At 44.6% G+C, this 14,021-nt stretch overlaps 1 protein-coding gene across 1 annotated transcript; it reads left to right on the top strand.

Moving 5' to 3' along the window:
• Window positions 1-51: 51 nt before the first annotated feature.
• On the top strand, window positions 52-9,289 carry trim46a (tripartite motif containing 46a). The gene is made up of 12 exons (XM_068570659.1): window positions 52-367; window positions 1,287-1,545; window positions 2,091-2,241; window positions 3,054-3,252; window positions 3,343-3,489; window positions 3,567-3,662; window positions 4,147-4,400; window positions 4,500-4,621; window positions 4,717-5,046; window positions 6,135-6,364; window positions 6,479-6,546; window positions 7,917-9,289. The coding sequence occupies exons 1-12, from the start codon at window positions 308-310 to the stop codon at window positions 8,359-8,361; spliced, it is 2,361 nt and encodes a 786-aa protein (XP_068426760.1). The 5' UTR covers window positions 52-307; the 3' UTR covers window positions 8,362-9,289.
• Window positions 9,290-14,021: the final 4,732 nt, after the last annotated feature.

Genomic DNA, 14,021 nt, shown 5'->3' with positions numbered 1-14,021 from the left:
TAACAGCTTTGCTGGTTTCTTGGGCAATGCGGCTGTGATATAGCTTAAACTAGACCTTACCAAACCCCCCTCCCATCCTATTCCTACACCGAGGTGAGTCGCTGCTTTGAGACAGACACAGAGTCCGCGTGCGCATAACAGCTCACGCTGAGCAGAGAAAACCCACAAACGCAAATCTGTTGTGGTGGTTCATAACTACGGTCCAGGGCCGCCTTCTCCTCGGCAGGGCTGACATCTCCTGTCCCCGTCTTCCCCAGAATAAACAGGTGTTGTATCGCAGTGCCGCTGACATCTTTGAGATAACGTTATGGCTGAAGCGGAGTTACAAACCTTCACCTCTATCATGGACGCTCTGGTTCGCATTAGTGTAAGTATGACGCTCATTTCATTACGCTATTTAATTTTTTTCAAACCACGTGTGCTTATTTTAAACATGATACCACCATTATATGTTGTCCTCCACCTTCATATGCAATCCAATCATTTTGCCATATGTCCTCTCGACCCGTCTGAACTCACAGGTTGCGTCGCTGAAGAAATGATTCTGATGCATTTCTTCCATCAGAGCATTTTTTGGGGCATTAATACAATGAAAGACGGGTTTGCTTTTGGGCAAAGCTCTCGCACTGTGGGCGGAAACATGCAAAGCAAGGCCATAAAAAATCTTCGGCATCATCATTGGATACCCACACGTTGTATTAAATAACGCGGTGGATGTTTGCCGATTATAATCCACAAATATGTGCAAAGCTTCAAACGCTTTCGGGCCGCAGACGATGGGGCAAAACTGATGTGTGTAGTTGTCATAGAAACGGGATGCTGCGTTTAGTACACCGGAACTGGGCCTCCACAGCCAGCAACAGAAAGCAAAGTCTCAGCAGCCACGACTGAAAGCTATATTCATTTTATTGATTTGATTTTCACCCTTGGACGAGTGTAATACTCCATTACTGAACCATGGTGTCCTATGTGACAGAGTTTAGCTAATTGTATACCTGGATTGTTCAAAGGGGAAGGTGAAGCCAAGGAAAGCTATTTTCCCCCCCACGTCCCCTCCTTCCTGTGCTCGACATCAAACAAGAGCTGTACAAAACCAGTGTCGGTTGACAGGCCTCTTCTCGTTCCCGACTCCTACACATCTCATGCCCTTTTTTTTTTTTTTTTTAAAACAAGTCCCATGAACTGCAGAATGTAAAGAGCAGCGGATTCTTTTTTTACTCTGGTGACTCAGCTTTTATCGAATCTGTCTCCTCACTCACTTCTCTTCTCGAACCTCTCCCCTCCAGTCCAACATGAAGAGCATGGAACGGGAGCTGCATTGCCCGGTGTGCGATGAGATGGTGAAGCAGCCCATCCTCCTGCCATGTCAGCACAGTGTGTGTCTACTGTGTGCGGCGGAGGTGTTGGTACAAAGAGGGTATCCTCCTCCAGACCTCCCTCCAGAGCCCAACTCGCCGGCCTCCACTCCCAACACTCGCTCCCCACGACAGGCTCGAAGACCTCCACCCCGGACTCCCGACCGCCTGGAACGGGTCCTCAGAACAGGTGGAGAACGGATGTGGAGATTATATGTGTGTGTGTGTGTTTGGTACAGCTGATGGGAATGTAAAAAGCAAAATACATTATCTCGGCATCGGGTCAACTTAGAGTGACATCATTTGGTAAAGATGGCAGCATGGTATGACATTACTGTCCTTTTAGTATCCGGGTTTCATAAGCGATGCAGCTGATGCATCAGTATCCTGCTGAGCATGCGGGGCTGCATGCATTCAACTCATAACTTATTGAAGTGCACGTAGAGCAAAGGCCACCGAGACAGAGATTCAAGGAGGCACAAAAAGCAGTAAGTGTTTGTCGAGGAGGTGTAGTTTTACTGCGCGCGCGCGTGTGTGTGTGTGTGTGTGTGTGTGTGTGTAAGCGAATTGTGTTTCCTCCAAAGTGAACTACCTTTTCTTTGTCACTGCATTTAATTTTATATATGTGAGGGACAACTAAGAATTCTGCTTTTTTCTTCTTCTTCTCATCTACATCTCTACCCATGTCTCCTTCTCCTTCATCTTCCCTCCTTTACACCTGCGTCCTCCTCTCAGTGTGTGGGACACACCCAGGGCGGAGACGGAAGGACGCAGCCCCTCCCCCCATGTTGTTCCCGTGTCCTTCCTGTCAGCAGGACGTGGAGCTCGGAGAGAAAGGCCTGACAGACTGTCTCCGCAACCTCACACTGGAGCGGATTGTGGAGAGGTTTGTATGTAGATACTGTACACTGTACTCTATAATATACTGTGTACTATACTGTGTATATACTGTAGCAGCATCACAAGCGCAGTCAGGTGTAATAAGAGCTGACACTGCAGGCACAAACATATCTTGTGCTGTGTTGGGATTTCACCCCATGTAATTTCTCATCATCAGCTCACAAACAGAAATCCTAAAGAAGACAGGCATGAATGAAGGGCTTCATCAGTACGGCAGTAAATGAGACAGTAAATAATTTGCTAGTAATAAATCTTTCCTTTTCTCCTGATCAAAGACTGACGCTAAGAGCAGATTGCAAGGGCAGCTCAATTGTATCATGCAACAACAACTGTGGCAAACTCGTCCAATTCAAACCAAACGTATGTTGAGTGAGTTTGAAGTGAAGTCCTTCACATCTTTCCTTGATGTTAATCATCCTCTTCTCTTATCAGTGTGACGATGAAACTGTGAGGAGCTGCTTTGGGGAAAGCGCTGTGAGATGGGCAGAGGGGTTGTGTTTGATGAGTGCAGCTGCTTAGTCCCTGTAGACACGCGTTGTGTTGGTCGGGAAAATGTGACGCTGCATGTTTTATTGCGCAAGATGCAGCAACAAGGCAGCTGCTGGTGACGGATCCAGGTCAGGCCGTGACAGAGTTGGACTCCTAACTATTAAAAAGAGAGCAGGGGAAACTAGGATGAGCTTAATCTTCCCTTTGTTGAGTTTCATGGACTCCTCCTTTCCCGCTTTCAATTTTTTTTTCTGCTGCATAATTGCTGTAGCCGTGCCCTCACCTTCCTGTTCATATGTCTGCTTTTAGGTACAGGCACACAGTGAGCCTGGGCAGTGTAGCCATCATGTGTGGTTTCTGTAAGCCTCCCCAGTCTCTGGAGGCCTCCAAGGGCTGCGCTGATTGCAAATCCAACTTCTGTAACGAGTGTTTCAAACTCTACCACCCCTGGGGAACCCCTCGAGCTCAGCACGAACACATTCTACCCACCAACAGCTTTCGGCCCAAGGTTTGTCTGTTTTTTTGTGTGTTTTCTTCATTGTATGCAGTAGCTTCTCTTCTATTGTCATTGTGCCTTAACACCTCTTTGGTGCTCCAGGTCCTAACATGCACCGAGCATGAGCAGGAGCGACTGCAATGGTATTGCCGTAACTGCCAGAGGTTACTGTGCCCACTTTGTAAGCTCCGGCGGGTCCACCATGGACACAAAGTGTTGCCCATGGCACAGGCCTACCAGGCCCTCAAGGTGAGTCAGTTTCAACTGTGTTAAGACCTCCATGTTCGCAGCCTTGAAATGTTAACTCTTCTGTTTTGGTCTCGCAGGACAAGGTTATCAAGGAAGTCAACTTTGTCCTGTCCAACCAGGAGACAATACAGAGTCAGATTACTCAACTGGAAGCTGCCATCAAACAGATGGAGGTGAACTATCATGTCTCTGCTTTGTCAAAGTACCCGTTTCCTCATCATGTTCTTTGTCCAGAAATAGTGAGGAAATGTGCTGCAATATTTGGGTTCAACGGTCATGACTATCCCATGTGGCTAGCAGTGGGTCCACATAAACAATAATGACTTCCCTTTTGTATAACAAGCTGAAAGCACTGATGGTTACTTACAAAAAGAAAAATGTCCGACACTGATTAAACTCACACTGTGGTTTAGAGAAAACTACTTGTTTATTGTGCTTCAATACAATGGGAATCCATCCGCAGCCCATCATGCCAGTTTACTGTATCTGCAGCTAAAGGCACATGCAGTGTTAGTGGGCCCTCTAGAGGCCAGGGGTTTTAGTGCAATGACACAATTCTGTGTTGGCACTAGCTAAGACGCTGCCTCCGTGTTTGTCATTCCTAATCTGCCATTGCTTTTAAACTGAGCACGTTCTCCCCACTGTGTCTCTCTCCAGGCGAACAGCGCAGTGGCTCTGAACCAGCTGACCCACTGTATCCGAGAGCTGGGAGCGGCTGTATCGGAGCGTCAGGGAGCTCTCGCTCTGGCCCTGGAGGGATCGCGCAGCAGGAGGGAGGATGCCCTGTCTGTCCAGGTCTCAGAGAGGCGTGGCCTGCTGGAGCACGCTGGCCTGATGGCCTACACACAGGAGCTGCTCAAGGAGACCGATCCACCCTGCTTCGTACAGGCTGCCAGAGTCACCCACAGCAGGTAACGCGTATTCAAATGAATCGGAAACGTTGGAGGAATGAATTGGTAAGATTTTGCTTCCTGACGTCTCTTTTCTTCTGTGTGTTTCTCCCCCTCTAGGCTTGTGAAGGCCATAGAAAACCTCCAGTGTTTCTCTCTCTCAGCTGATCCCTCCTTCAGGAACTTTCACCTCGACGCATCCAAAGAAGTCAAGCTCATCCACAGCTTGGAGTTCATACACGGTAGGCATGTTTGTTTCTGTGACGTAAACCACATTCATGATGATGAAATGAATGTCGCCACATGTGTTGCATGTGTTGCTTTGTGTCCTCCACAGCCCCACTGGCTCCAGTCATTGACACCCAGAAGACACTTGCGTATGACCAGCTGTTTCTGTGCTGGCGCCTCCCTCAGGACTCGGCCCCAGCTTGGCACTTCTCCGTTGAGTACCAACGGCGAGCGGGAGGCGCTGCAGCCACTTGGGGCGGCATCAGATCTCCTGATGCTGAAACAGCATGGTTGCGTTTGGATGAAGTGAGAGGAACCAATGCCGTGGTAAATCGGCTGCAGATGGACAGCGTATATGTGCTCAGGGTGAGAGGCTGCAACAAGGCCGGGTTTGGAGACTACAGTGAAGAAGTTTACCTCCACACTCCTCCAGCACCTGGTGAGATATGGTGGACGTCTATTCTTTTACAACCCTTTTTTTTATTTTTATATTTCTCTCACGACAAAAAAAACAGAATCTTTCCATTCTTTTGAAAGCACATGAGGCCGTTCCTTGTTTCCAATGCAGTTTCACTAGATTTATTGCAAATAATTGTACTGTAAATAGCTTGGTAATAAGAATTAAGAATCAAGACAATTATATATTTCAATTCCAAAGAGGTTTGTTTGCATTGGTAACAAAGAAAATACTCTGCCAATAGTTAGGTTTTGATATTTTTCCCAGTATTGCCATTTCTTCAATTGGGTAACTAATCTTGATATTTTACTTTTCTTCTCATCCCTTTGTATTCTCTATTCCCATTTTTTATTTTAGTTTCAGCACCACTCTTTTTCTTTTCTGCATTTCAGTTTCATCCTGACCTTTTCCTTACTGTCCTTTTACACACAAAACATATACTGTTGATTGATTATGTTCTTTGTTCCCTTTTAATGTTAGTTTGTCACGGCCCGACTCAAGAGCTGCAGACCAGACGAGTGTATAATAAATAAATAGCACACATGTATTTAAAACATTAAAAAAAACACATGGAAGTCAGTAATTAGACATGTAAGCCTGTATGGAAAGTATAGAACAAACGAAATAGCTGCAACGGAAGAGGGAGGTGGTGAGCTTTCATAACAGGAAGCACAGCGGGCACAGGTGTGGCTCATTACGCTGAGATTCTGCAAATTCAAAGAACAGGGACACCTAGTGGAGTGGAGGGGTCATCACACGCTACGAAGCCTTTTCAAAACCTAACTGAAACAATATGTGCGTTCCCTTTCCTCTGATTCTCACGTTTCCTCCTCCTGCCAAAGCCACTTCATCCTACTTTTCCTCTTGAATACACTTTTTCTCCTGATCTGCCTTTTATTATGTGTTCTCCTCCCACATTATGTGATCAGACTTGCTGTCGCCTGACTGTCACAGCTTCAGGATCTAACCCTTCCTCCCTCGGGACTCCTTTTCGTTACCTTCCTTGCCATCTCTCTCCCTCTTCACCCCTCCTTTCCTTCATGGTATGCCTCCTTTTCCTGGCCCCTCAGTGTTGAGTTTCTCCCTGGACTCACGCTGGGGGTTGCATGCTGACAGGCTGGCATTGGGGAGAGGCCAAACTTACGCTCGCAGTGTGCCGGGCCTCTCCCTCCTGCAGGCGGCCGACCGCACGCTCACTTCTTGCCACTTGACGTCCGACCTACTGGTGGCCGACTTGTCTGTCTCTCAAGGCAAACACTACTGGGCCTGCTCTGTGGAGCCGGGTTCCTACCTGGTGAAGGTGAGAGGGATGCTTGTTGGTCGGTTGGATTGGTATTATAATGTGTTGTATATATGGAATCACCTCCACACGCTGACTCAAAATGGATGTGATCAAAGATGTCTGTCTTCACAGGTGGGAGTAGGACAGGAGGCGAAGCTACAAGAGTGGTTTCATCTCCCCCAGGACATGTCCAGCCCTCGGTAACTAAATCGCTCTCCCTTAAAAATAGACTTTAGATTTATATCTTAGTTTCTTATGATAACAAATATAATGCACTGATCCACAAACACACGTGTGATTGGATACAAACGTGAAGCAATCCCCTGAGTCTGTACATTTGCTGGTAGAGAAACTGTTCTATGCACTCTTGTGTAGTTTGTGTTTTGCCTCAGAGGGCTGTTTCATCCCCATGGGTGTTATTGTGAAAAGTCTGTCTTAAATAAGACTAAACACAGTCTCTTAAAGTCAGAGCATGAATTCATCAAAACTTCTCAGCAAAGGAAATCAGTTTTCCGAGTGACACTTGAAAGTTTAAAACATTTGACTATTAGGGGTTTCAAAACCGTAAACCATGGAGATAATCCATAAAAACCCTCGATAGGAAACTGAGAAAACTGATCAAAACCCTTTAACATTGTGTGCATTTTAAGAATTACATTTTTTACCTCTTAATAGCTGAATCAAGCGTTCTCAAAATATCCGTGTGAGTTCCAGCAGCAGCTGCTCACAGGTTCAAACTCCTGTGCAGCGCTGAGATATATAATCTCTGAGTGTCTTTATGAAACAGACGGATTCATTAGGCATATTCATTCCAGGCTTTTCACAATATGTGATACCTTAAAGACTGACAGAAGGAGAACACAAACCACACCATAGGGATTTGTACTCACAACCCTCCGACTGTGACGCAGTTTTCTGAGCTATCAGGACTCTCTTATGCACATCTGCCGCAGTGTCTGGTGGATGCCAAAAGCTACCAGCCACTTAATAGAATAACATTTGGTTTTAAGCGGGTGAGTGAAGCAAATCTAGCAGCTACTTGCATAATCCACCAGCACTTGGCTGGTGCAAACTTCCAACCCTGTTCTTTCCTATTCTGTGGTTTTAATGGATTATCTGTGTGGTTCATTTTGTAACAGAAGGAAAAGACAAACCATGAAGGAAGGGCGTGAATCCACAACATTTACACTATGGCGGTTTCTTTGTTTGCTGAGCTCTCAGAACCCTGAGGGAACTCCTTGACTTGTTTTCACACACAAAATTCATGTGACAACACTGTAAACGATCATATTTTGCCGTGCATATTGGAGTTCCAACACAGCTCCAGGACTAAGGACTCACAATGTGAATGTTTTTAGAGGACAAACCTCTTTTGTTCTTGCTTGTCAATGATTTTTCAATACATTCAAATTCAATACAGGTGCAAATAGCAGCTAGCATAGCAGAGTATATATTATATTTCTTCAGGCCCATGTATTCAAAGTTTTTCAATATTAGATACATTTTCCTCCTTTGCTTAGTTCTTCTTTTGCACGGTCTAATCTTTTCCTCCCCTCTGCCTCCCCCCCAGCTGCGACCCAGACAGTGGCCATGACAGCGGGGCAGAGGACGGCCAGGACTCTCCTCCCTTCTGCTTCCTCACAATAGGCATGGGCAAGATCCTGCTTCCTCAAGGACATGGTCACACTCAGAGCCAGGCGGACAGCCACAGCCAGGGGGGAGTGCACTCCCACAGCAACAGCCATAACCTGCCTCACCCCCACACTGCTCCTCTGCCACCCCGACTGGGAGTGTGCCTGGACTGTGACAAAGGACTCGTCACCTTCTACGATGCCCACTCGTTGCGGATTCTTTGGGTGGGACACATGGACTGTTCGGCTCCAGTGTGTCCGGCCTTCTGCTTCATCGGCGGAGGAGCCCTGCAGCTGCAGGACCTCGTGGCTAATCGGAGCATCGAGGAGCCGCCACCACGGAGGGTAACTATCCAAACGCGTGCAACGAATCTCAGCAAATAAATTGTGGCGAGACACTTAATGGGGCAGAGTTGACTCAGCATTCAAACTTTATGTCAGTAGGGATAAATGTGGTTTATATTCACCACTTAATGTAAGTCAATAATGAATTGCCTTGATCCTGTACAACTTTGATGCTTGAGTGAACTGTCACCGCTGAATATGGTTGTGCTTTCCCTCTGTTGAGACTGTTGAGATCTTAATATAAACATCTCGTGTTCTTTTTGCATTTGCACTTGGCCTGGACATGAAATCTCTCTTTTGGCTATTTATTTCCTGCTTTCTTTCTTTTTAATTGTGTAATGTTCCTATGGACATTGTGGCTGAAGTGATTTTAGACTATGCAGAATTCTGTTGACAGGGTGAGTAAATCCGCTTTATAACAGATTAAATCTGTTCGCAATGTAAAAAAAAAAAACAGTCTGATCTTCTCTTACACTGCATGCAAGTGTAACTAGGATTCAAAACGTACATATATGCAGATTACTGACTGTCACCTTGTAAAAGCACCTCAGATGTACTGTATGTCTAATTTTATATGTGTCGCTTCAACAAGTGTTAAACACGTGAATATAAATCAGAATTACAGAATGTGAAAATTGTAAAGCTCTGTTGGCTCACGTCAGGATAACGCGTCTCTGTGTCTTAACAGTCCCAGGTGGTATTTTATATCGTCGTTGTTTTGCATTTGAAAAATGACTTTTGTGGCATTTTCAGCTGGGTGAACACGCTAACAGTTGCCTCAATGTTTTCAAAAGAGAAGAATAATGTTCTCCTAATGCTGTTTGACTCAATAACTTGTTAATACATTTCAGTGTTTTACATTTGGACGAAAGGAAAACATACAGATGGCCTACTCCTGTTTAAAACTGTGGTCTTTGAGGGATTTGCACATACATATTAATGATGAGATGTAACGTTCAAGGAAGTGGATGGAAGTGGATGGATGAAGTATAATGAGAAGAGGTCTATCTTATGAACTCTGTTTGACTTCATTTCTTTCCTACGACAACTGACAGTAGCTCATTTACTTGACTAAGCTGATAAAGTAATGTAAGAGCCCAGTAATGCATCATTTTAGTGCAAGAGATTGTCTATATTGTAATATTTTCAAATCGACTGGCTCCGTCTGTATTTTGATATAAAGTATGATTTTCTGATGTGTATGTGTGTGTATGTGAACTCTGGCTGTGACCGTCTCTGATGACGCCTCTTCCTGTGTTACAGCACAGCGTTTAAATGACTTCAGACTGTAGCATCCCAGAAATAGATTCAGCCTTGTCTGGCAGATTGTTTCTATCATGTCATGAGAAAAAACAATAAATGACTGCAAATCAAACTGTAAATCATGACCAATAATTACTGTGATGTCTTGTGAAGTTGCATAGAGCAATCCCCTTTTCCATTTGTGTGTCCTCTTGTTTTGTATTTTTGACAGGCGTTGAATCTGAACCTCCGAGGAGGCTCTTGGTCGTAAAACCTATATTATTTTCCTCATTGCCAACAGTTGGTTTAATTGGAGCGTGCTATAAAGTTGTCACATTTTGATTGACTGTAAACAGCAGTGCTCTCGAAGAGATTCATGAAAACAGACTCTCCTTGTTTAAATGTCATGGAGTGCGTGGTGCACGCCTGCATGTAAGGGCAAGCGTGTCCTTAATCACTCGAGTGCGCCAGACCTAACAGGTTAAGGGGATCTTTTGTGCCACGGGGTTTAAGTATAACCAACCTATTTTGTACAGAAGGAAGACACACCTCGGGACACAGGGCGGCATTACATGTGTGCTCAAGACAAGAGAGGGGACGGTTCAGTCGGTGAGCTGGTTGGACTTGTCGGACGTAAAACACATTGTCGTCTCCCAGACAGCGGGGCAGAGGGGAAAGAGTTCAGTAGCTATTGTGTAACACCAAGAAAGTTGTGCATTTCTTCTGGTCTTTTACCATCAACAAAAGATGTTGTGTTCTCTCTGCTGCAGGAGTATGCATAACTAAAAGTCTACCTGTAGGGGGCGACATTGTTTGAGCTTTGTTCATTTCCTCTGTCAGAAACATAGTCACATCTACTTATTTATTTGTCATTGACAATACATATAAATGTACATTAATTATAATTTGCACATGCTGGTTTGCTCATTTTTATCTGCAGTCCCTTGACAAAATGCACATAGTCCCATATGAATCACATCCGTCTCCATTGGATTTAAATCCCATATACTAAAGTCACATCATAGAAAGAGAAAGAAAACCTCCCTTTAGAACAAAACTACATTTCCACCACATTGGTCCCAGCATCATTATAGAAACAGTCACACTTACAAAATGTGCCATTGAAACCGCGCTTTACTTCAGTGTTTTCTCTCTAGCTCTGCCTCCTCCGGCTCTGCTGGTTGCATAATTAACAGCTCCGTCTTGTGTTCACTTGTTTACGCGACAGAACTCCTCCCCACAAACGTTACGCCACCGCTTGTCTTAGTGTTTGCACGCGAGCGTGTTGATGTAAAAATCCACCCAATTTTCCATGAGAATTTTTTTCTTGAGTTGCAATTGTTCTTGTAATTTGCGTAATTTGAGTTGATTGATTGTCCGGTGATGAAAAAGTATGTGCCAATAACAGGAAACACCTGCAAGTTTAGAATGATCATGAATAGTGAAATAGTAGAAGACATTTAACTCATGCTGTCGATCAAATATTTAATATATCTCAACATAAACATACAGATGTCATTTTTCATGGATCAAAATGCACTGTCACTGGCAAAAACAACCGGTTTTGAGTTATTATCTTGGATGAATCTCCTGTATTTGAATAGCCAATAAAGGTTTGTTTCTTGTGTTGGACTGAAACAAAATCGCTGAGTGCCATGCAGAATAAGTTCCATGCACATTGATATGTATAGCACACTTTCAAATGTGCATACAGTGCAGGAAGCTGCAGAAATGTTTGCTAATGCAAGCACGGACCCCAAAGTCCCAAGAACAGCTGTGTCTCCTGTCTTTCCACAGCACCTCTGCACATCGCGGTGGACGTGTACGTCCTACACAAACACTTCTCCACCACCATGTAAGGCCCCCCGAGTAACTTTACAAGTCCCAATTATGGCCTTCCCCTTTTTCTGTCTGTAAAACTGTCAAACGTTCCGAAGAGGTTCTCACACAAACACATGCGATTGAATCCAAATCCACTTCACATGGTTGCCAGTCAAAAAACTCTTCCAATCCACATTTACACACACACACACACACACACACACACACACACACACACACACACACACACACACACACACACACCAATCTGCCGCATGTGTGTGTGTTCAAGATGGATGCCAACATGAAAAAGCATGCTCAGACAAGACCGAAGCCTCTGTGAGTCTTTATGTGTCATTTCTAGACTGAAAAGGCATTAACTCTCCTTAGTCCTTAACTCTACTGAACCACCTGTTTGCCTTGATTTAAAACTTTAACCTGCTTTGTGGGTGTAAACACCCACTGAACATCGGAAATGATTTATAGAACATAACCAAGACGTATAAGAAGTTTGTGAGATTAATACAAATGTATTTATTTGGAACCTTTGGAGCCAGATAAATGAAACTTTGAGCTCCAGTTGTGTCAAGCTCAGTTATTGAGTCTCTGAGAGGAAGATACCTGACAAATGATTTCTATCAAAGAGACATGTGTATGTTGATCCGCGCTGACAGTGTTCTGGTCCATAGGCTGTCCTCTGACAGATTAATGACTAGCTGTCCACATATCACTTGGCTCACTGTTCCCATTCTTAAGGGCGGCAGAAGCGGAGGGAGGAGGAAGAAGAGGAAGGAGGAGGATGAGAGACAGAGACAGGACATACTGAACCACACAATATAACCCCGAGGACACACCGGAGGGCTGCCTGTAAATCTATTTCCGTACAGACCAAAGGTCTTTCAGCACCAACTGGTAACAGTTAAAGAGCTGGAAGCCCACATTTTTTGGTATGTTTGATTGTGTGTGTTCAAGGAAAAGGAAGGTGGTCTTTGTGTGTTACCTCTACTCCACTGCATGCATCCTTTCAGCTGTGCAACCTCCAGGCCCTGAGGAGACAAAAATGCTGATTAGGAACTCCAATCAAAGAGGGAGGAGCTAGTAACACTGAGTGTGTTGAAAGCCCCTCGCTACTCCCTGCACACGGTTCCCCATAAATACCTACCGCAGCAACTGCATTCACAAACAGAGTGCACGCATATAAATGTACATACATTAATAAGCTATGAGAGAGAGCTTAAGTATGAATGTTGGATTTGGAATTTCATGTGTAATGTGTAATCAATTTGTTGCATTTATAGAGAGCTTAAAGTGTTTTTTTTCTTGGGTGAGAAAGTGTGTGTTGCTCTTGTAAAGTCGATATAAATCTTAGACTGGCTGACAGTTTCACGACACAGACCTGATTATCACTGCAGATGATATGTGGGCACAAAACATGGCAGTCAGCTGTCTGATTGCTTCACAAGTGTTGGAGCAAGACCACGAGACCACCAAGTCATTAAGGAGGATTTAAAAAGGCAAAGGAGGGGATTGGTTAACTACGAAAGAGAGGGTGTAAGAAGATACAGGTTAGAAATATTATGTGGGGAAAGGTGAAGAGAAATACGACAAGGAGAAATAAAGAAATGATATGACCATGGGAAGAATGAGATAAACCAGGAGAGCGAGGACGGCAACAGACGGCTGGGAAGGCCGAGGGGCTGACAGGAAAAAGCGAAGAGAGAAGCACATTCCTTCTCTACTCCTTCTCTTCAAAACAGCAGCTGGGACAGGTGGGCTTTTACTGATGGTAGAAAATGCCCAGGCTGCTTACTGCCCCCCACCGCCCGGTGTCCTGTGTGTACGCTGTGTGTTTATTTGCTGAGCATGCACACTGTCTGGCTGCAGACGACATGTTTGCAGAGACTTTGTTGTGTGTAATTATTGGGGGAAATGTTCCCTAGATCTGACTTTGCCCATAATGACAAAAATAGACATCTCAATGCACACGTGGTGTTTGTTGGGGAGAGATTGTGAGAGACAATAAAGTGTACACACACAAAGCGTGTTTTCCTTAAAGATACTCAGATTGTGTGTGCTGTTGAAGGAGGACGTCTCCACTACAGGAAACAGAGAGATCCTGTTTGTGAGTTGTACTCATTGTTCAGCTGATTACACCCCTCACCCCCTCCCACACACATACACACACACACACACACACTCATGTAGACAACATAGGCCCCATGCCGTCGAACAAAGATGTATAGCCTACACATCAGCAGAAGGACCATGCTTTGATTTCCAGAGTAACACTTCACAATAAAGCCAATAGGTTGGAATGAAGGGTGTGTCCGGCCAGTCCTTCTGTCTCCATGCATTGTCCTTCCAGTCGGTCTCTTTTCACAAGAAGAATAGACAACATCCCTAACGCCCTTATCTGATCCATGGACTCATCATTTACTCATTTATTTTTGTCCTTTCCTCATAAATGACTCATTTATATTCAATTTGTATCTGGGTTCTGTAGCAGACTTGATGAGTCACTTGTCTGCGCTATCCGGTCCCTATTTTGTTTTGTAATACTTGTAAAGTGAACCTTCGTCATTATAGACCGAGGTAAATCCATGGAATCTCTTACTTCATGTCCCAATTTTTGTTTT

The sequence above is a fragment of the Clinocottus analis genome, unplaced genomic scaffold, assembly GCF_023055335.1.
Source record: "Clinocottus analis isolate CAN_PGR_092001 unplaced genomic scaffold, fCliAna1.0.p SCAF_9, whole genome shotgun sequence".
NCBI lineage: Eukaryota > Metazoa > Chordata > Actinopteri > Perciformes > Cottidae > Clinocottus > Clinocottus analis.
This window is presented reverse-complemented; position numbering and strand designations above follow the sequence as displayed.